General features: G+C 44.4%; 1 protein-coding gene across 1 annotated transcript in view; it reads right to left on the bottom strand.

The window, feature by feature from the left end:
- LOC146860506 (aminopeptidase Ey-like) overlaps positions 1-24,355 on the bottom strand; it is a 174,413-nt gene that overhangs the window by 24,552 nt on the left and 125,506 nt on the right. The window contains exon 16 of the mRNA XM_085644418.1: positions 5,180-5,290. Within this exon, the coding sequence (XP_085500544.1) occupies positions 5,180-5,290 (111 nt within the window). The remainder of the gene's footprint in view (positions 1-5,179; positions 5,291-24,355) is intronic.

Genomic DNA, 24,355 nt, shown 5'->3' with positions numbered 1-24,355 from the left:
TCTTGACACTTTTATAGTTGCTCGAAAACTGCTAATTTTACAAGGAACTTTGCAGTGCTTTTAAAACTGCTGCCTGCGGACCCCCTGGGAATGTGCCACGGACCACTGGGGGTCCTGGGACCCCAGTTTGGGAAACACTGGTCTACAGTATTCACAGTGTCTGATTGGGGTTTTGAGAGAATACCAAAGTTATGACAAAATGAAGAGGACATGTTTTGCAATTAGATCACTACCAAGAAGGTCTTTGGCAAAGATTTGTACTTTCTAGAAGTGTAACCACATGAAGTAAGTCCACCCAAGGGTGGGAAACGTGGAAAATGAAAATGAAGATATACTTGTGCGGGAGAGTGATGCTGACATTTCTATAGTCAAAGTAAACAATCTATTCATTAAGGCAGTAGACGTATCTTGCTCCACCAAGGCTAAGATGCCCAATGTTTCCCTTTTGTCCTAAACAACTGCACATCAGGCTAGCATGAACCATTTTGTTTGCAGATTTTTCCTGTTGCTGTAAGATATACACTCCTCTCCTGCTCCACAAAGTTTTGAAAATCAAATTCCTCTAGCTACTCTTTCAATTCACAGTGCGGAAAGAACCTGCTGCTTAGGGCAAAACAAGGATTCGCAATGCCAACCTGTCTCGCTTACCTTTACATAGAAGCAAGACCAATTGGCATTGTCAGTGGTGGTGTTTAATAGCCTTTAATGTCTGTCAAGAAAGATGTTACATCTTCCACATTTCTGCTGCAGTTTTTTTTGTGAACAATAAGTGGCAATGAACTGCAGCAAACTGGTGTTCTTAGATGCCATGTTGCATTTTCTACCAATGACAACATACACAAAACCCTTTTCATTTGGAGGGCTGGGGGAATGAGAGTGAAAATTATGTGGGTAACCGTTTGCAGTCTCCCTTATATAAAGATAACCACAATAAAGCAAACGTACCCAGAACAGGCTCTCAATTATGAAAACCAGACATCTATCATTCATTCACTTTCAGAGTGTTTCATGTCCCACTAGCTGGAGTGACGACCCCGGGGGGTGGACTTCACAAAAAATAAACCGGGCTAGCCTCACAACCCCCGGGTGTCATGCTTCATCATTGGCCATCCCGCGCTCACCAGAGAACGCTCTAGTGGTGGCCGACCCACGTTGTAGATATATGGACTATTCGGGGATGTTTATGAGAAATGGGGGATATTAAATGGTAAAATTCCCGTATCGATTGACGCACAAATAGGTGCTAGCGGCAGGGAGAGACCTTTGATGAATGTGTGACTACAAGGCTCCCCTCGTCCCAATCCTCCATGAAGTGTATCTGTCCCAAAATTAGGGACCCTATCATTGACTTTATACAGACATTAGGAACTGGTATAGTATATTTGCATGCACACTCAGTGGGTGTTGAAGCCTGTAACATGGAACTTATAAAGGGATATACAGGATCTTAGTCCTGAAGAAAGCCTTGACCTAGATAGGAAACATGTTGCATAATGGTGTTTCAAATGTCCAATATTTACTTTTAAACACCCCTACACCACCCATTAATAAATGGTGGAATATAAAACATGGGCAAGTGTACAGGGTTTTTAGCTTTTAGGATCCCCCATTCCTCACGAACTTCCCTGAAAGCCCATTTTCACCAGTACATGGTAGAGGATGTCCCTGCGAATGCTTTCAAAGGCTTGTTTTTTTTGGTCTATTGCTACGGTCACCGTCTTGTGCTTATCTATTACCTCCACATCAAGGATCACAAGAAGCCTTCAGATAATTTGCGCTGTCTTGCGCCCTGGGATGAATCAGGCCTGATCCACATGGATTAGTTCAGGCATCAGGGGAGGAGACAGGTAGTTAATATTTTACTTAAAAGTTTATAGTCCATGTTACACATGTTAAGCATAGACAGGGGTGCGGTATGCCCATACATCTTGAGGGTCTACTGATAAATGTATAAGTCAAGGGGGTTGCCATATCGTAATTGCATAATGTAGTTCTAACGTGGGGGGGGCAGGGGTGTTGACTTTTTACAGTAGTTGGGGGTGGGGGTGGGGGTAGGGGCATTCCAGTGAATAAACTCCTATAACCAAAAGCTAACATCTCAACTCTCCAACCCCAGGACAAAACCTGAAAACCAACATTCAACTCTCGTGCAATCATCACCCGCACCACTTCAGTGTGGGGGGTTGCACCAGCCACAGCAGCTCCTGGCCTCACATCCACTCCATCCAGCAGGGAACAAGCATAACAGATCCCGATCATGGCCCAGTTACTGGCAAACATCAGTGCAGGTATGGCATTCAGGCACAAACACACGTGAGAGGAGCCATTGAGTCAAATGGTTTTGTCCGATGTGCCTGTTGTGACCAGGGGCAATGAGTTCCAAGAGCTGTGGGAGGAGACCGATGCGTGTTACAAGTCAGATTCCCCAGAGCTATTGTCCCCAACCACAGAAGGGCGGCAGGACTGAGTTGCGCTGATAGCCGCCACCACTTTCACTGCTCTGGCGTTACTGCAGGTCCTGAGAGGGAGAGTGGGCTCGCCCTTGTCCGCCAGTTCACCTTTTCCTGGGAGGAGTGGCTCTGGAGCACTCTTCTGTCTGGGGGAGACGGTCTATTCGATCTATCCAGTTCCAGAGCTTAGCCGGAGTAATGATCTGTCAATCGTTCAGCATTTGTAGAGCGCAGCACTGTCACCCCTGGGGGTATCTGGGTGCTGGCGTGATAGGTCTCTATTGAAAAGCAAGGTCTTGAGGAAACGGCGGGAAGAGGGAAGAAACTAGCACAAAAGGCAAAACAGAGGGCAGAAGAACGAGCAGGAAAGGTAAAACTGAGGGCAGAAAAACAAGCAGAAAAGACAAAACAGGGCAGAGCAGCACAAAATAGAGAGCAGAAAAACTAGCAGAAAAGGCAAAACAGAGCAAGGAACAAGCAGAAGAGGCACCAACAGAGAGCAGCAGGTAGACAGGCAGCAGAGGGTAGTGGACTGCGGGCAAGCTGGACAGGAGAACTGTTGCAGGGGGAGCTGGTACGAGACCTCGCGCTGGGGCCTCCATTAAGCAGGTCCTGGGGGAGGGCAGGGCGCTGGGTGAACGTAGGAGGGAAATAGCAGGAAGAAGGAAGTGACAAGTAGAAAAGGGCAGAAAAATGAGCAGTAAAGGCAAAACAGAGCAGAAGAGGGCAAAACAGAGGACAAAAAAGGCAAAAAACGAGCAAGAAACGAGCAGAGGAGGCACAAACAGAGGGCAGCAGGTACACAGGCAGAAGAGGGTAGAGGACTGCAGGCAAGCTGGACAGGAGAACTGTTGCAGGGGGAGCTGGCATGAGGATGAAAGACTGCACCTCGTCTCCATTGGTCACTCGTTGCCTGCGGGGAAACAGCATGGCGTAGTTTATGCCCATAGTCCTAAGGAGTTTCTTAGCATCAGTGAAGGAGGCCCACATTTTCTGGACCTCTCTAGTGAAGTCTGGAAAAATCCTCAGTCTTTGGTTTTCCACTAGGATATCACTCCTAAGCTCAGCCCGATCCAGGATACTGTCTTGGTCGCTATAATATAAGAGCTTGCCCCTTACTGGTTTTGGAGCCGCTCCAGGCAGAGTTGTGCACACAAGTACACAGTGGGTATATTCGAGGGCGTGGAACTGAAACAGACCCTTGGGGGGCGCTTCAATGTGAAGCCATTTCTCTAGAAAAATAGCAATGTCTCTACTGGTGCCTTATATGTGCTCAGGTGGGCCAATAATTTGTAGGTTGTTTACTCTGGCCCTATTTTCAGAGTCTTCTGCCCTACTCTTCAGTATTTTAACTCTGTCCTCCATGCGTGATATCCGTTCGGTCACAGGGGTCATGTCCAGAGTGATGGTTTCTAATGTCCGCTCTATAGTTGTGACTCTCTAAGCCACCCATATGTGATCATCCCTTACTAGTCCGATGTCCGCGACCACAGTGTTGATCTTCAGCTCAAATGCCTCGCAAGAGGCAGTGATGGCCTAAAGGACTGTGTCCAGGGTCGCACCTTGTTTTTCCATTCGGGAAGGCTAAGTATTCACAGCCATTGCATCCACTGTAGTAGGGTTCGGTTCCTAGCAGGAACCAGGGTGGTTAAAGCCCTTTTTTTGAGCTTTTGCCCATTATTGTGTCTCGTGGAGAGTTACGGGCAGGATGGTATTGAAAGGTACAGCAGATAAGTCAATGAGTTTCAGGTCGGGGAAATGCCCAGTCAGCAGGCAAGGCGGAAGTAGCAGGGCATCAGTGTTGAAGGGTCAATCAGCCAAGTAAATAGGTAAGTGCCCTTGCAGATACTCATATATATAGAATCAGGCCGGGCGTCCTTCGCCTCAAAATATGAAGCACTGTGCAGCACAGTAGATAAGCGTTTTAAGTCACTAGCCCTGTGGCGAGTTCAGTCCTTTTCTCAACTTCTCAGTGTTGTGTGCATAGGGAGGAGTAGGTGATTGGGGCAAGGAGTATTTCAAGGGGAAAGAAAGGGGGCTCTGCTGTGTATGTACTGAGATGTCTGCGAAGTCCAGGAGGGCTAGTGGTGATAGGGGCACATCCCGGACTGAGGGCCTCTTTGCCCTTCCGGGATCGGCCGCTCCTCAGTTCCCTCAGCAAGTTGTGGGCCAGCAGAGGTCACTCGTTTTTCTAGGCACTGCAGGGATCACAGATATGGCTCCTCTGGTAGATAGTTCACTGCACCCGTGACCCATTCAAGCCACCGGTACACTCCGCAGGGGGTGGGTACCTTAATTGCACACGGCCACAGGGAGCACAACCATACCAGTGCCCTAGCTGGTCCCTTGTTGTGCAGGCCGAATTGTTGTCATATATGTTGTCTCAGGTGTGCTGTGTGAGTTTGCCCCCCTGCAGTGGGTTCATGAGGCATGTTCTGCCTGGCCAATCCAGGCATCCATGGCCTGGGAGGCCTCTGGATGGCAGAGATTGCCAGTGAACATTGTAACTCTCAACCTATTCCATCGGCGCTTACCCACGCCTCCAAGTTCTCACACATGATTCACTTCATATCCTGTTTTCTAAAATCTGATCTCAACTGTCTTCCATATATGATAGACAACACTTCTTGTTTTGCAATTAAAGATGCTATCCATAAAACTTACCTTAGAGATAGTTTGCAATATATCAAATAAAAATAAAAATTATGATTCACTGAAGGCATACTCACGGGTTGTTGGCTGGAGTTGTCATCCATGACTTAAAGAGGTCAGTAGCAAGTGTCTCACACTCTTTTATTCCATTAGAGCATGCCGTGCTGATGGCATTAACTTCGTTATACCTATTTGTTCAAAGTAAAGACTTAAGTCATTGATAAATATCTTAATACTATAAAGGAGTTACAGAAGCAAAAACATGAGTCACCATCCAAGATACTTTAACGTCAGACCATTCTCACTGCTTTCTTAGGCTTGGCAGTTTAGTATTCATGTAGTGCATCTTCACAGCAATGAATGCATATTGCCATTTCCACGTTAAGATACTAGCATTTGTCCATATTACTCACTTAATGATCATTTTACTAATCCATTTTACCATTATTTCTTCTTTTCTTACAAAAATGTATTTGTTTTCCCCCCAACAGTGGCTATCAGTGAAATGCATTTACCTTGTTAATGATGATTAAGGGTATGATTTAGAGTTTGAAAGACAGGGTGCTCCATTGCAAATGCAATAGAGTACCTTGTCTGCCATAATGACAGTCTGCCTGTTCTATTTTGGGGCAGGAGGACTGTCAGCTTTCTGTTGATGGAGCCACGAACGACGCTTCTGATGACCTGACAGAGTAGAGCCCTGGGCTATGAAGACTGATGAGTATGTCTTAATTGTTCTCCCTACTGTGATTGCATTCATTATTGATTTCTATATTATTTATTATCTTTTTGTGATATATATGTGTTTTTAGACTTGGAAACGTCCTTTACAGAAGAGGCCTGTGGGATAAATCTTGGAAAAGACACCGAAAGTGTCTAGACATGCATAGTTTAAAATGATTAATTTCTACTTTCTGACTAGGGCGAATCTGACCACTGGCAGAATTAATACGATTGTTCTGCAGACCAATGCCATTTGACCACGTTAGGGGCAGAATGCTCAACGCTCACAGCTTATCGGGGTTAGATCCTGGCCTGGCTCAATGCTGTTATGTGTCGGACTATAGCTGTTGCACAGGCGGCATGCCTATTGGGGTACTATCTATGCCCTGCTAAGCACAAGGTTAAGTCCAAGTTCTTGGACTTAGGGTTTATCCTCACTTAGGGCATGACCATCATTGTTTCGGACTCAAGACCGTCCGACAAAGAGTCGGTGGTCCCGACAGCCCAATTATGATACGACCGCCGTGTAGGCGGTCATAACGATCCATTTTTAGGTCTCGTGAGCCAAAGGCTCAGAGACATTTTATATCTGGGCTTTTCAAAGTGCTGCCGTGGCCTAAAGCTACAGTGCACGTGAACGTGCACGCGCGCAGCGCCATGTGTCTTTCCTCCGTAGCGATCGTAATCACGATCACTTTCACTTTCGCGGGCTCCTCTGTTGCTGCCATTCCCCCCTCCCTTCTCGCCCAGCCCTTCTTGTTCTCTCTTCGTTTCCCTTTCGCTCCTCATTCTGCTTTCTATATATTTGTATTCTTTCACCTTCTGTCTCTGCCCGTTACTCTTCCTCACTCATTTCTTGTTCATTATGCGTTTAGCCTTTTCGCTCTGGGTGCGAATATCTGAACTAATGTTTTACACTACCGTTTTCCTATGGATAAGATATTTCCTGAATTGCACCTTAGCTCCCTTGCACATTGACACAAGAGATTCATGAAGATGGTCTGTAGAACTTCATAATTTCTTAAATTAATCATCTTTCTGCTACTGCATGTTTACATCAATTATTATCCAGAATGCATCGTGCTGCCTGAACGGACGTTCATTCTGAGCGGTGAGCGTAAATATTTGGCGTCAATGGAAGTCGTCCATGTTATCTCTTACGATTCTTGTCAAGGCAACCGTCCGACCTCTATGCTTGTCTTCTGGTGCCCTCTACTGGAAATGTTACCAATCGGTGTTCAGCTTATATCAGGACACGGACGTGCTGTTCATGGCTACTTGTCTAGCACACACATTTCAGGAAAGGGGCCTTTTTCATATCGATTTCCTGATTGGTTGAAGTTGAAACCCCTATTTGTTGAACTCGTACATGAAATAAAACATATTTTCAATTCAGGTCTGAAGTAAGGAAACCCCTTCTCACTGTAAAAAATCCTAGAAGAAGCGGGTAACACTTTTCATGTCAAAACAGTTTCACTCACATTACAGTGGAGCACCAAATAAAATGTTCAGTATTGGTCTACAAGCGGTCCAAGAGACGATATGCATTATGGGAAACACATAATTACTATTCTATGTCGTCCGTTCCAGACAACACGATATGCTATGGTAACATGAATAAGTTGGTGGACGAGAATTGATAAACGTTGCCACTTACGCACAAAAAAATTGTTTATTGTACAATTACTTTTGTTATCAAAGGTAAATAGGCTGACTAGTTTAGAATGCAATTATTCAGTGCTGACTACAGGTGATCATCTCATCAGCTGCATTTATGCTATCCAGATCAGCACTCTGGGATAGGTCCATCATCCACTCTGGATTGACTTCATGCTTCCTGACAGCCAGGCCTTTTAAAACCTTTTATGGGGCTCATGTCGTCAATGTAATCCAGAAACCCTTCACAAGTTTATGAGGACACCCAGGGGCTTATTTACAAGCCCTTTGCACCACCCGTAAGTCACCTTTCCCCATTAAAAGTGATGCACCGGTGGTGTGAGGGGCTTGCAAATAAGCCCCCTAGTACCATCTAAGTTTCCCCAGTTTTACCAAACAAATATGCCAAAAGCAGGTTTTTTTTTCGACAAAACAAAGTAATCTACCTCAGCTCCTTTCTGGAAACTTTTGGGGTGATCTTGATCTGTCAAGTAGGGCCCAAGAAAAAGGGATGGGGTTCCACTGTACTTACCCCCTCATACAATTTCCAGAGGGGAAAATTGGACCCCAACACAGCACAAGCATTTTAAATGCAATAGGTCTTGCCTTCCATTAAGTTAAAGCCATTTGCTTTGCTATATAATACCATTAGCAAAGCAAATGACTTTAACTTAATCAAAGGCGAAACCTATTGCATTTTCAATGCTTGTTTGTTTTTAGATTCATTTAGCGCGAACTCGGCCCTAAGGTATTGTAGCGCTTCTTATATTTACGAGTTACATTATTGCGTTATTACATAATGCGTACAATCATCGTTCACCCGAAAGTTCGGCAGAACAGATATTCTAGCTGCTACTAAATTGATACATATTCCATAGCGCCAAAAAGCTGGGAAATAGTGAGTTCAATAAATATCCAATAATCAGAACCACTGGAATTATGTGATTCTGCGGCGGCAGTGTTGTATGCACAATAATACATTTGCCGCATAAACCACACAATCCATCATCTACTGCATAATCTCCAGATTTTAATACAAAAAATGTGTTTTCTGAAAACGCAGCGACCCATGTTGCCACGCAGTGGAAGGCCCTATGCAAAGGTTGACTGGTCATGTTCCTATTACTCTTTTTTGCTGTTAAACTGGTACTACTGAGGTGAAACCTTTGACCAGATTGTGTTAACATGAAAAAAATATGAAGCAATACTATCACAAAATGTTCCTCAATAGGTCACATAACTTGCCTTATCTTGCTGCATAATGTAGTCGACCCTGCCACATAATTTGGTCGTCCCCTGCGCACTATTCTATTGGCCCGGCCAATAACCTAACCTGGTACATTAACCTGGCCAGAACTGAAATAACCAAACAACCAAAGTATGCCCCAATGTGACCTAAAATAATCTATACTATTTTAACATTGTCCAATGCACACTGAACTTACTTAAAAATGGCATAAAATAAGAAAAACAAGCACTGGCAAAGCCAATAGGTCTCACTTTTGAACGGAGTTACAGACTTGTTGCAGATGCTAAATAGCATGAGAGAAAACAAATCTGATCAAAGCATGATGATGTACACATACAACACCAAAAATGCACACGCATATGTCATGACGTGGAGGCCATTCTGGCTTTGACTCCAGCATGATGACATATGTTTGTTCCTGCATCACTACACGAGTACGGTGTGCGTCATGAAGCGGCAGATAAACATAAAGTCAACAAATCACAAGTAATATGCTGACCCAAAGCCACCTTTACATATTGGTTTTGTGCACAACAGAACCTTCAACAACAAGCATTTGCAATGCAATCGGTCTCGCATTTGCGAGAGTTTGAGCTATTAGCATTGTAAATGACAATGCCTTTTATTTATGTTTTACAAAAACCAAACTTAAATAAAAAGCATTGTCATTTACAATGCCAATAGCTCAAACTCGTATAAATGCGAGACCTATTGCATTGCAAATGCTTGTTCTTTTGCAGCTTGTGCTGCACAAGCCTAAATAGAAAAAGGGATGCTTTTAAACATCCATGCACCGGGTGCCAAGCAGTTGGACCACCCTAAAAAGGCTGTCGAAAACTGACATCCTAATTCCTATGGCGGTGCCTCCGCGGGCACCGCCCCATTTGTAAAGAATAGGCTCTAACCACCGCCCGACGGGTTCCTTGAGCCTGTCTGAGGTGGCGGTCTTTCCCTCCTCCTGCTGCACTCCAACCACTGGCATCATAATCTGCCGGCAGATCACAGCCCTAGATGTCAGGCAGACCACCACTGTCGGCTTGACAGTGGCGGTCCACCAGACATCGTCATAAGGCAAATTACACTAAATTTGCAGTTTGCGGTAGGCCCTACCGTGGAGGGGTGGAAACGAGAGATGGTCCAATGGGCAGATTATGAAAATGTTGTCCTTCTGAGAGATTTAAAAAGAGTCTAGGTTTCATACACTTTGCAAGAGCAGATTACAATGTGGCCCTTGGAGATCCTGGGTTAAAGGGCTGAATTTAAGTGGCAGTGGAGGGCTGATGTGGGGATAGGACAGTAGGAGGGGAGAACTGTTAAACGGTCAACTGGCCAGGACCCATATTGTGCTGCCCTGCTGGGTTCACCCACTCCCTTGGAACTGGCCTGACACTCTATGTGCTTCAGGGCTCTGGTTTGGTTATCATGTGCTGGTCTGTGACACTGTACCAAGTGGGGTGTGGGGGGGTACTGCATGGAGGGTGGGTAGGGGGATTTGACATTTGGGGGAAAGTGGTTGGGGACATGGATGGTGATTGTTGGGTCAGAGCCGAAGATGATGCTGGGGAGCCCCCAAGATGGGACAGACAAACTTCCTAGGGTTTTTTCCCCCTTAGTGGGTACTGCGGTCTGAGTTGATGTGATGTAGACTGAGAACTTGGCAATGGTTGCTGTAATTGATTATGACCCGCATCTTGGATTGTACTGTCATACAAATGCCAATTAAGCTTGTTTAAAAAATGTATATGTGTTTTTTTATAAAGGTGATATCTAACAGAGAAGATTAATATGAAAGACATTTTTATAAAAGTATTAAAGCTAAATATATTTTTCCAAACTTTGGTGGTACTTGAATATGTTTTTTGTATTTTTTATTTGGGGTGTATGTATAGTGAAGTTTGAGTGGTTTGTGTGGTTTTTGTGTATACTCTAAGGGGAATATTTGCAATTTCAATACTAAGCGTATCCATGTCCCCTTGGTATGTGGGGTCTCTCTCTTATTGTTTCATGCTAACAGAGTAGAGGGCATCAGAGGTAGGCATTACACCGCCTGCCCAATTTAGGGTGGATAGTTTGATGTCCTTTTTAGGTCTCGTCTGACCCAGTGCATGCGCTGGTCTGGCGAGACTTTTTGAGAGGGCTCCAAAAAGTGCTACCAGGCCAGCCTAGAGCTACAGTACATGTGCGCGCGTGCCGCGCTTGACCGCGATTACTTTCGCGGCCGCTTGGCATTGCCAATAGGTCTCGCTTTTGGGACATTATAAGTATTTAGTTATGCAACTGTTGCATGGCTAAACACTTATAAGGTCCCAAAGGCGAGACCTATTGGCTATGCCAATGCTTGTTTTTAGATAACAAACATGACAGCACCTTTAAAAACTTGCAGTCAGAGTGAGCGATGATGGAACACCTCTTGTGCTCGATTGACTATAATGTTGCCCCACCTATAAAAAAGAAATTAGCGCACATAGAGGGTACAGATGACAACTGACACTTAATTCAATATGACCTGGTCGCTAGGGAGCAGAGAGGTTTCACGTTCCTGTTTAAAAACGATCACGTTTAATAATAATCTGGTCTAAGATGGGAAACACTTACTTCTGCATGTTTAAAATGGTCATACGCTTGAATTCTAAATGGATCTCACATGATTATATGCCAACTCTTTTCAGGGTTCACTCATGCACGGGCTCTTAGAGCAACAGTCGACCCTTGGCTCGGATCTTCCAGTTAATGTGTTAGCTCGCCCACCTATAAGATATGCATTGCATTGTCTATATGTTTGCAAAGTGAACATCTCAAAGGCAACCCTACATGGCACTGTTGCTCTGGTGCCTTCATATGGGATTTCACCTGCTTCAGCGATAAACTCATGCAACTCGCAATTTTGCGCGTCTCCAGGTCAGGAATTACATGACTGCAAAACTCCGGAACCAATCATTTCCGGAGTAGAGACACCGAAAGCTTTCAGATGTTGCAGTAACAGGGGCAGCATAGGCAAGGCTCAACCTCATCATGCGTCCTGAGCCCACAGGACACCAACTCAGAGGATCTCTGGAGCTCCTAGAGGCAAGCAGCCTTGCTGCGACTTCGGTCCAAAGAAAAGTGTGGGACGGAGCGTCAAAACGGGTTTCGCCCAGGACGCCCTTTTAAGCAAAGGGAAGCTCGGAGGAACTGGCAGTGCTCTGTCACTGCGCCCCCAGCAGTGGTCTGGGCAAAGCAGATACTGCTCACTCAGCCCCGTTGCCCACAAACAATAAATAGCTCACAGGACAAACTAGAAATGATGTCCCGCCTCGAGGTTAGTTGTTTAGCTCTATGTGAACATGGAAAACAAACGAAAAGCGACTGCCTTTGTTGACAAGGTCATAAAAACACTAATCATACCTGACAACCTGAACAAAAATGTTACCGAGTGAGACAGGAGCGGGGCATCGTGACAAGAAGTACCTAAGAGGAACTTTTTATCTCCACCCTGCTCCCAAGCACCTTCCTCCCAGTAAAAAACCTTGAAAACCACTATTACCTGGAGAGGTTCCAAAGAGCTCAGCCAAGAGAAGGGAGAGATCCCAATCCGCCCTAAGAAACCTGATGAGTTGCAGGACTAGGTAGAGCAGCGCGCAGCCCCACAAGACGTCGCACAGGCAGAGCTCCATGGTGTGGCTGGTTGGAGCGCTTACACTGCAAAGGGTCCAGTACAGGCGTCGTGCCCACCGGGCCGTTCTGCAAGGCTGCCTTAGTCCTCGGAGAACAACCTTGCCAGCCCAGCTACCTCTTTGATAGCCTGGGGCAGTAGTGAGTGCAGTAGGGCGGTGCTTGTTGAGGTCCCCGCCCTCGTTTTTTTGTGTGCCTCTGCCGCCTTCGTTGGACTCTTCGGCGGCTATGCCGCTGACCGCGGCCCCCGCAGGGGGCCACTCGGCGGTCGGCGCCTTAGTGGCCCCGGGGCCCCGGTCACCCCTCTGGTTTGAGCCTCTAGATGGGTGTAGATATGGGTGTAGCTCAGTGCCCCATTCGCATTGAATTCGGGGACTCACTGACTCAGCACCACATAGGTTACCGGCGTGATTGACCAAGTGGTTGCGGGTGCGCCGCTCGCGAGCAGATTTTAACCCGTGGTTATTTCGGTGTCGTGGAGTGTACCTCTGTCTCAAATCCACCGATTGTTCATTGTTAAGCCGATTAGCCTGCAGCACACTGAGCTGGGCACCATAACCAGGAGTTAGGCCTGCAGGAGAAGTAGCGGAAAGAACCATATAGGAATAGGTCCAGGTGTACTTTGGGGGGCATTCCACTGCAACCAAAGACAGGGAGCACCATGCCCTGGGAGCACGCACGTTGCACTAATTCTGAGGCCTGCCCATAAAGGGGCCGAGTAGCAAAACAATTAAATAGGCTCCATAGGCGGGCCTCGGGCCTTACAGCTGGGTGAAACCACCATCAATAGAGGATAGGCCCAGGTAAAATAGGGCTTTTCTTAATGTCTAGAGGACCATTGCGGTTGGGGGTATCCCCCACCGGATTCGCTGGTCGCGTACCACAGCTGCGGGAGACTGGGATCCGGGTTTACGGACACGTTACCGTGCCAGGGGCGCTGCCAGCAAACATACGGTGCTGCTGTCCCAGTAATTGGGCTGTCGGCGGGGCAATCGCAAGGGGACAGTATGTCAATAGTACATTTGACACGCCCAGGGTGCACTAAATCTCCACTTCAACGGAGCAGGAATTTGGCACCGCTGGGGATGCTCTGGGTTTGCGGTGGGGGGCCCCCCCGCCACCCTCCTTCTGAGGAGCATGATGGGAGGGGCGTAGTAGGACTTAGTCAATCCTCAATGCTTGAACTTTACTGACGGCGCGCAATGTTAAGCCAGACAGAATCCCGAAGCTGGTATACCTAGGGGGTTACATCACTGAGGGATCTGTAGGGGCATAATTCCCATAAGGAATAGGGGATGGTGGGCAGGGGCAGGAGTCACCCCTTGCCCACGCGCTGGCAGCTAGGAGCACTCCTGTGCTCCAGGTTTAGCAATCAGAGGGGGCTGGCCAAAGGTTAAGTGAACCCCCTCTCGCCTTCATAGCCTAAGATGGCAGGCCCAGAATTGTGAAGAGGGTAACCTGCCCGCATGGGGGGCGAATAGTTCTTGGCACATCTCCCCAGGCCCAACGGGTCCTTTATTTCAGCAGACCCTATTCCGATTAGGATAGCGTCTCGGGCCTTGGGGGCTTAGATGGGGCCATCTACAACACCAGGAGCTATAGCTCAATGGTAAGTCTTGGGTTCGAGTCCCGCAAATGCTGTCAAAGTGTCATAAGTTGGCAAAATTTCAAACTCTTCTTTAACCAGGAGCCATAGCTCAATAAGTCTTGTGCCTACGGTTGTAATGGTCTCACAGGACAAGGGTTCAAGTCCCGCGAGCACTGTCAAACTGTCATGAGGTGGCAGAATGTCAAACTCTTATGTCTGCAGGGATGGTTCCCTTCCAGCTAGTTGCAGGAAGCCCTAGATAGGAGAGGTGCAGGTAAGACTATAGCGGGTTGGTGGGGGGCCCTGGCTGCGACGGTTAGCCGCCTCCAGGGCTGTGGCGGAGTTACAGGGCGATCTGGAAGCAGGCCGGTACAAAGGGTACCTCTGCGCGGCACCACGTGGTGCCTGAGCCAAAACGAGGAGCCTCCAGAGAGGTCCCGGAAGCCGGTCGGCGCCCCGCTAGGCCTAAGGGCGGTTGTGGGCCTGAACAACCGGGGGCTTGCTATGCGACGCTCCGCCCCGAGAGGGGGGGTGTGAGTAGAATTTCAACGGCACGTGATCGTAAAAAAGAATCACTTGGGGGGCAGCACTTGCGGGTCGTTCCCGTGCTGCCCGGCTCATCAGGCGGGCAGGTGAAGTAGATGGCCACCTGCCCTTGGATCGCCCGTAAGATAACCCACCTATTACATATACTGGAATTATGTAATAAACCTGCAGCATTTGTTACCCACTTACAACTGTTTCTTGTGTTTTCATTGGGTAACCTAATTTGGGGGAGGGGGAAAAGCGGGGTGCCCCTGGGGGTACTAAGAGTTACGACCTTGTGATCCGTATACCCTTCACCGTTGACGTGTGCGCCGGTAGCCATTGTTCCGTGGGAGATTGCTGCCAAACTTAAACCTCCGCTCGAAGGGGCTCTCCACAAGATGAAGTGGGATCATTGTGCGACCTCAAGAGCAAAGCGGCGCCGAATCAGACTTGTTTACAGTTTATTTTGGAGCGTCGCCATGCATGTTATCACACACCTTTGAGGGGGAAGCTTGTGGTTTTAAAGCCAAAAATGACTTTAGGATAGCTGTACTGGCAGCCCTTGGGTGGGGGATTGCACAGCTTGTTGCTCGCATATCCAAAAATCTTTTCGAAGACATTGATCAATATGGAGTTTTGTTGATATGGACTACACATTTGAGGCACAATTGCACATTTTTTGTAGATTAGCGGGCAGAGATCCACCTATGCATGGCTTTAAGTGGGATGAAAAAACTCAGGGGTCTTTCAAAGGGGCGTGGTCGATATAAAAGGCGTGGCTTAAAAACAACTAAGTTAAAAATCTGTGCTTACCATAGGGTGCTGCCCCACTGATATTTTTCTGCTCCTGTCATTGCATCTAGACATGTAATACAACAAGTAACGTTACACCTACAACAAGCCAGTACTATAGACTTGTCAATGGTTGTTAGTTGCATAAGATAAATAGACAACATAGTATTGAAAATGCCTCCGTTCTGAAATGATGAGACTGTGAAAGTACTATAGCGAGTGTCTTTGAAGTTACATCAAAGGCTGTGAAGGGTGGTGCTGCTGAAGAATTAAGATGTATTTTTTTTCATCCTGAGGGTGAGGGTAAAAATGAAGAGCCCGATAGAGACCCCTCTCAGCACCTGCTTTTTAGAACTGCAGGTGCAGGACCTGGCACACTTCTAGCCTGCGCCTATGATTCACGCAGTGATATTCAAAGTACCACCCGGGGGCCACATGTGTCCCTCCTGACCTTTCCATGCAGGCCTCTGGTAAACAGCAGCATTTGGTTGTTGTTTCTCTACTCCACAGTAAAGTTGAGAAATGTGTTAAATAAAGAGGCACACATTTATTTACAGCTTAACTTATTTATTAAGGTGTTGTGCACCATTTAAATTTAGGAACGCCTTCGTTTTTAAAACAAGCCTTTACAATGCAATAGGTCTCGCAGTTGAGAGAGTTTGAACTAGTGGCATTGTAAATGACAATGGCTTTTATTTACATGTTTTGAAAACCTGCAAGCACCAACTATACGTACAAAGCGTACATAAATAAAAGCCATTGTCATTTGATTAGACTAAAGAGAAAAAAACTACAAAAGCTGTTTTCTACAAGGTGATTGAGTTAACCAGTCAAATTGGAAGAAACATGGTTAGGGGTAATGCTGCTATGTTGACTGATTAAACAAGCATTGGCATAGCCAATAGGTCTCGCCTTTGGGGCCTTATAAGTGTTTAACCATGCAACATTTAATGTTGTTGCACCAAGGATATTGTGCTGCATAACTAAATGCTTATAAGGTCCCAAAAGCGAGACCTATTGGCTATGCCAATGCTTGTTTCTGTTTGTCAGCACCAGGTAAAACATGGGGGTGAGGGACAGAAAAAAAAAAATGATGACCCCCACCTTCCAATTTTTGTTGTCCTTGACAAGGTACTGAAATCACCAACGGCCAGCGGTGATCTATAAATATGGTGGATGGTAATCCATCAGGGAGGAGGATGTAATGTTCTCCATCAACTTGACTGACTTAGTATGGTCCATCAAACCGTAGATTAGTATTTTAATGTATTTGTCAATTATGATTTGCAACATGTGTAACTCTGAAGTGAAGAATACCCTATAAGAATATAATTTTTTTATTCGGTCTTGTACAACTTTGTCTCTCAGAAACTTGATATATCCAACTTCTATTTTTATCACTGTACTGCAGCACCGCTAAGTTAAAAGATCATTTTCATCAACAGACCACACCAGATATACTGAAGAGATTCTTGTTCCCAGAGTTCATTTATTTAACTGTGCAGGGGATAAGAGTACTTAAATCACATGACCCTGCCTTCATATACAGTCCCTCGACAGCTAATAGTGGTTTCATGAAACCATTAATAAAACTGTATCTGGGAGTTTCTCACCAACAATGCTGAGTGAAATATGCTATTATTTTGAAGATCTCAATAGTTGAAGCAAAACATTTGTTTTTAAAATTTCTTTGGCATGGAAAAAGTCCCGGCTTAATAAAAGATTTTCTATAGGTCTTCAACTAGAGACAGACAACTATTGTTATATGTTTGCACCATCACATCAACTACAAAAGAAGACAATCCTCTTTTTAGGTCAATTGAGTAATGCGTTTTACATCATAGAAGAATGATGTAATGAACCAGCATGCAATAACAAATCCATAATTTCACATTCTGAATTTTTGCAGTAATTAAAAGCAACATATTTGAAACATAAATAGTGTTGTGACTCCTGGCAGTTATACATTATTTTAATTGGCATTTAGCTGGAATGCCTAAAATGCAATCAGTGCTTGTAAAAAAGTGACTTTCAAAACATGTAAATAAACAATGACTACTCCTAGTTATGGAAAAGTAGTTCTCCTTGACTGTTCTTGTTACACAATGGGTACTAATATCTTGATCTTGGCCCAACTCTTTTTTTTATGTGTGTAGGCAGATGTGCAAATAAATAGAAATCCAAGTTTCAGCCCTGTTGACAAATTCTGCAACTGTAACATAAGTGCATTCTCTTATCCGCTTAAATATGTTTCTTACCCTTGTTGTAAGCTACCCTAAATCCCCCACCTGATCGGGGTTAGCAGTATTGACCTGAAAAGATATTGCGCCCACTCCATCGCTTACCACTATATTGTCAAGGTTACTATATATTTATGAATTATAATGAATTGGGCTTGTCATAAATATTTCTAAAAGTCCAAGAATTAATGTTGTAGCTATTTCCTATGTGGACATAATATTATTTAATGTTACTATTACCTTCTAAAGCTTTTCTATGGAACAGCTAACCCTACTGCAGTAAAAATGGTTTTCAACATCTTTCTATGTTCAGAACATGTTTTACAATAAAGTTTTACATGTCCTACTGTTAAATACTGTTAGACCTAGCATCAATGGCGTGGGTATCCCCTGTATTTTTGTCTTTGCCTCCTGTGTTTTTGATGTGTGTTTTGCTGGTCTAGATGCTTTGGGAACTTTGCCACTGCTGTTCAGTGCCAAAGAGAAAGTGCTCCCTTTGTAAATTGTTGTTATGGATTGGTGTTCCATGATTGGGTAATTTGATTTACTTGTCAGTCCCTAGTACAGTGCACTGTGTGCCCAGTGCCTGTAAATCTAATGCTGCTTGTGGACCTGCAGAACTGATTGTGCCATCCACATAAGTAGCCTGTAAATATAATTCAGATGTGCCACTGAAGTATCTGTGCTCAGTCTAGTACTGCCATGTCGACTTGGTAAGTGCACCCACTTGCCAGGCCCCAAACTTCCCTTTTTTTATATGTTAGCCACCCCTAAGGTAGGCCCAAGGTACCCCTGTGGGCAAGGTGCAGTGTATGTGAAAGGTAGGACATGCCCTGATGTGTGTGGCATGTCCTGATAGTGAAATACAGCCAATTTCGTTTTTCACTATTGCAAGGCTATCTGTTCCCATAGGATAGAATGGGGAGATTGCTTATAACATCTTATAAGCATAACTATCCCTGAGAACAAGATGGGAAAATTAAGTTTGATATGCCTGAACTCAGAATGTTAAAATGCATCTTTTAATGAGGGTGATTTTTACATTCTGTGTTTGAAAATACCACTTTTAGAAAGTAGGAATGTTCTTGCTTAGCCATTCAGTGTGCCTCTGCTAGAATGTTTATTGACTGTCTGGCTATGGGGTGACAGGGGTTGGGGAGGTGCAGTGTCTCCAGATAGTCTGGATGAGTCAGGGCTGGGTTAAATAGATCTGAGCTGCATTTAGAGGAGGGGGAGGAGATTTCCTTTCACCTGAATGGGCCTGGTCTGCCTCTGACAATGCTGTCTCCACCTCCTGCCAGGAAGCTGCACCAGAAAGGACAGAACTGGTTCTGGCTGGGCAAAGACTCTCTCTGCACTAGAGAACAAAGAGATTTACTGTATAAAAAGATGGGTCCAGACCCCAGGCTTGTAGATCACTTCTGGGAATCAAGAGAAACCTTTGCCAAGTAGAAGAGCCGGAGAAACTGAGGAAGAATACTGCCCCTGTGCTGTTTGCTGTCTGGGATTGGCCTGTAGTGGCTACTTGCTGCCAAGGAAAGGAAAAAGGACTTTGCTGTTTGTTGTGTCCACTGCTTGAGGAAGACCCCCAAGAGCTTGAAACTGAACTAGCCTCCTGTTCTGAAGTCTCAGAGACACAAAGACTTCACCACCAACTTCCTTGCTGGGAGCTCTGACCTGCAAAGAGGTGCCTGCTTTTGTTTTGGACCTCTAGAGACTGTTTTCCGCTGGGAGCTGGAAAATCAACGCAACACTGAGAAGGATGACGCATCCGTACCTCTTTCTGAAGCATCGCCAAAGAAACCGTCGCAGCGCCTGCCGCGGCACGAGAAATCGCTGCACGCTGCATTGAGTGCAACGATCTCCGAAGTCCGAGATCACTGCACTGATTCTGATGCAAGCCCTGCTGTGCGGCTGCAAGAATCTACGCATCGTACCAGATCATCGCATCGAGGTGCCAAGTCTTTCGCATCGTTGGGGGACACAGTAAGAAACTGACGCATCACCTCCCCACGCAGTAAGAAACCGACGCATCACCTGCTCTCTGGTAAGGATCTGACACATCACCTCCTCTGCGCAGCAGTAAGGAACCGCCGCATCACCTCCCCCGGAGCAAGAACCGACGCATCACCTTCCCTAAGTGTAAGGAACCGATGCATCACCTTCCCTGAGGCCCGTTTTGTTAGTTTGCGTGAAGCATCCGAGGTACTTTGTGTGAAAAGTGTTGCATCTGCAATCTGCTTTGAACTGACCTATTTCTACCATCTGAAAGTCATATTTTTATTTCTGTATTGTGGATTTTTGGCGTTTGGTCTTGTTTTGATTAAGATAACGATTATTTATTTTTCTAAACTAGTGTGGTGTTCATTTGTAGTGTTTTCGCTGTATTACTGTATGTGTTCACAAATGCTTTAAACATTGCCTCTGAGATAAGCTTGTCTGCTCATGTCAAGCTACCAAGTGGGTGAGCAGGGGTTATTTTAGAAGTGTATCCACTTACCCTGACTAGAAGCAAGGGTCCCGATTTGGACAAAAGTACCTACCTCTGCCAACTAGAGACCCCCATTTCTAACAAATACCATGTACCCTACCTTATTGGGCATTAGGGTGTTACCTAAAGGATGCATAAATATTTAAAAGAACAGTGTTACACCTGTCAAAAGGAGTTATTTTAGCGGGTCAAAACTGCAGTTTTAAAACTGCACAGACAGGCTACACTCGTAGGCCTGCTGTTCTGTTTTGCACTTTAGTGGTGGCGCAATACGTGCTGCAGTTCACTAGTGACATTTAAATTATAGGCCCCTCGGTACGCTTTGTATACTACAATAAGTTAAATAGTATATAAAATTATATAATAGAATTTCAACATGTTTTAGTAGTCAACGCATGTGCACTGAGCCCTGGTTAGCAGAGTGCCAGTGCACAGTGCCAAAAAACAAGCAGCATCAGCCTAAAAAAATGCAAGTGATCATACAAAAAGAGGTATTTTTGTACAATTTTCAAACGTTATGTAGACTTAGAAATGCCAATGTTGTCATATTTATGTTAAAGTAAAAAAAATTTAAAGAGTTTAATTGCTGGATTTTTTTTTTTTTTAAATGACTGCATGTAGAACTGACAGCATTTTTCCATTTTTGTTGAAGCTATATTCTCGTAGTATGTTTTATGTTAGACTTTTTGAAAGTTGGTCATTTTTTTATAAATGTTTGTTTTAGTATTTATATTTTTAAATATATTTTTGTGCTTTTATTTTACAGTATATTTTTTATTGTAATCTTATATTTATATTTTATTTGTACCTTTTTGAGTATTAAGAATTTTAGCAATGGGTTTTTAAAATGCAATTTTAATGATTTGATAATTATTTTGTATAATTTTCATTTGCATTCATTTTTTATTATAAATGTATAATATATATGTACAAATTTAGTTATTGGGGGGGCAGAGCCTGAAGCCCGAGAAAGATGGTGGAGTTCGAGTGTGCTCCGCAATGAGCTGTTACTTCTATGGCTAAATCTTCAATCTGACCTAAGATGGAATTGGCAAGTAATGGACATCGCTGTGATATGCTTCAATGCTGCTAAGAAGTGCCAGACTCCCAAATAAAATGGATTGCCCACAACGACCACTGGCAATACTGCTCCTGGCCCTGGTGACACTGAGCATCACACTGCAATGGCAGACGCCAGAATGAGACCAGCATGTCAGCCGGGAAAAACTCATATCTGGGACCAGAGGGAGATCACAAAGACAGGAATAATCCTATGGCAGATGGTCATGGGATCCAGAGTACTTTGCAGCGGAGCAGCCGGAAAACTGAGTACGTGTATGGAAGGTACCAAAAAGATACCTATAGGGGTTAGCTGCCATAATAGACGACTCACTCAGACTGCTGAAGTGTGCAAAGACTGTGATAGAGCAAAACATACACAAATGAGAACCAGACACAGCAACCAGAAAATCTCAGACAAATTTTGCAGTCAAGCCTTTGCCTTGTGCATGGAGGATAAGGGGAACCCACTAGCCTGTGCCCCTCCCAAGAATTTATAGGCAATCAAAACTACATAGTTCTGCAAATAAACATGGACAAATAGACTCTGAACTGCACTGGACCAATAGTGCACAGCAGCAATGATTACCATAATTCAAGCCACTAACCATGAAGTTGGGGTGAGCAAGAAAGGCATTATAACAATGCAGTTTGCACCCCTCACAGGAACATTAAGGGCTCAACCCCGCCTAACAAATCAATGCCTCATGCAACTAGATTACAATCATCTTTCTGCCTGATAGCTGCGCCTCCTCTTCTATGGGACAGCAACTTCCAGAAAGAACACAGCGACATAACATACATAATAGAACCTTTGATGATGGCAAATTCACAAATTGATGCCCATATGTCAAAGACAGTCACACAATCACTCTTCACGAAAGCAGTAGCAGGAAAAACTGTGAAATCCCTTCTTATGCCAGACGCCACGATCAAAGTCTCTACTCCACTCTTGACATGATTCTGAAAGAATTTACAGCACTTAAAATATCTATAACCCTATTGAAGGCTTTCATCTGGCACAAAGAATCCAAACACGCACATCTATGACAATGTCCTGCTACAAATAATAGTATGCTGCCTAAGACTTCAACAACGTTAGAAGATGCTTCACGCAGATAAACCCGATGGTGCATTTCAATTCGGAGACGTTAAAACTATGTGGCACAAAACTTTTCGATCAAGATATTGAAAAAAAAGTGCTTGTCCGTGCACAGATCAAGGCTCAAACAGCTGGAAATCAGATACAAACTTGTGGACACATCCACAATGTTATTAACATACGAGGTACGCACCACAGAATTCACAGATGCTTGAGTTCTGAAGAAATATGTAGATAATAGACAGCTGAGGAACACGAAAGTATCAGCGCCCCACCAGATCCTTGTTTCCAGCCCCATCCCCAACAAAGTCATAAATCCAGATCCTGGCTCAAGGTGGAAACAGAACAAGACACCTCAAAATTGCAGGACCACCCTGCTGAAACTAACTGATCTAAATTAATACTACCTGTTGGAATGTCTGAAGACTCCTATCTCTAAGAGGCAGCCGAAGTGACCGCCAGACACAGTTAAAAGATGAAGATCATCGCAATCTCCCATGGCGATGTTATGACTCTACAGGTGGAGGGTGAAGAGGATTTACATTTCTAAAAAACTGTTGTGACAGGAACTAGACCCTCTAATGTATTACTATGCCTTGACATGAGAGACTGACATCTACTCACTGCTGACATAGGACTGTAATTATACCACCATAACCATGTAGTCAAATGATCCCCAAATCCCAGTCAACATGATTCTTCTTTGCCAAAACTACTCCTAAGCCTATCCTTACTCCTTGAACTACACTACCAGACACATCAATCAATCACAATCCATGTGCACTGACCGACTCATCCAATTGGCAAGTAAAGGAACTCACCCGAATGAAGCGCCTCTTACGATGCCCTTCCCCACCCAGAGGAAAGACTCCCCAGATACCCCACATCTGTCAAGTTTTGTTCCACACCTTGAGTACCCCTACTCACTTCTACAGACTCTTACTTGAAAGCACTTTCTAACGCATACCTGGCTGTCAATTATCACTGAACACTTTTGGTAACATTATGCCCACATCACAGAGTTAATCATTATTTCAATGAATGCGAACAAACTCACACACTACATCAAACAGATAAAAAAATGCTATCAAACCCATAGTCCTACTACAGAAAATGCACTTGATAGCAAAAGAAACCGATAAGCTAAACCTGCAAGCCCCTCACATGACCCTAACGTGACTCCAATAACACAGAGAAAAGAGGAGTGTCCATTGTGATCCACAATGTACTCCCACTCGACGTAGCACAAACCAGGTCAGACCGGTGGTGGACACTACGAATTTTTAAAAATACATGTACAACAATGATAGTAGGATTGATATATGCCCTGGTGGGAGATAAACACATTCTCTTTAGAAACATAACTAGACTAATACTTTTTCTCCCATATAGCAAAATCATTGCAGGAGGCGACTTGAATTTAGTCCTCCATCTGGGTAGGATGACTGGGCAGGGGCTGCAACCAGTTCCACTTAACTTAAAACTATGAACCGAGAAATTTTACACAACCAACGGATACTACTTGCTAAAAATACTGACTTACCTGTTCCCATTTTATAATAGGCATCCAAGAACCAATGGGAAAACTACCCCACACACCCAGCTGAAAAACCAGGAAGAATCCTGGTCAGTCACTGCAGCGAAACATATTGAGGGATGTAAGAATACAAAGGCACTAGAACCCTTGATGAAAGGTATTCTAACCTTCTCTCCCTACATCTCTCACCTCCTCTCATTATTATTCTTTTTTATTTTTTCTTTCTAGTCTCCACACTGCAAATATGTTGATTCTCTTTATAATTCCACTTCAGCTTCGGCCCCACGAACCAAACGGCCCAAGACCTAAGAATGAATTGATATTGTAGGAGTGATCTATGTATTTGAAATAATTGCTCAGTTTTCTCATCCTTTGTCTAGTTGAAGAGGAGAGCTACAGGATGTGATACAATTGGGATAAGGACTACTAAACAAATATCGCTGTGTACGTTCCTCCTTTGTGTTAAAATAAAACTCGATTAACAAAATATAGTGTTATTATCAGTATTTGTTATAACTTGTTTAAATAAATTCACTTATGTATTTATTTGTATAAATAGATATATAGATGTTTAAATGTACTTTTAAGAATTATATGTTTAAAAATGTAAAGTCATCAACATTTTAAATCCATTTTA

The sequence above is a fragment of the Triturus cristatus genome, chromosome 3_1 (genome assembly GCF_964204655.1).
Source record: "Triturus cristatus chromosome 3_1, aTriCri1.1, whole genome shotgun sequence".
In the NCBI taxonomy this organism is placed as follows: Eukaryota; Metazoa; Chordata; class Amphibia; order Caudata; family Salamandridae; genus Triturus; species Triturus cristatus.
This window is presented reverse-complemented; position numbering and strand designations above follow the sequence as displayed.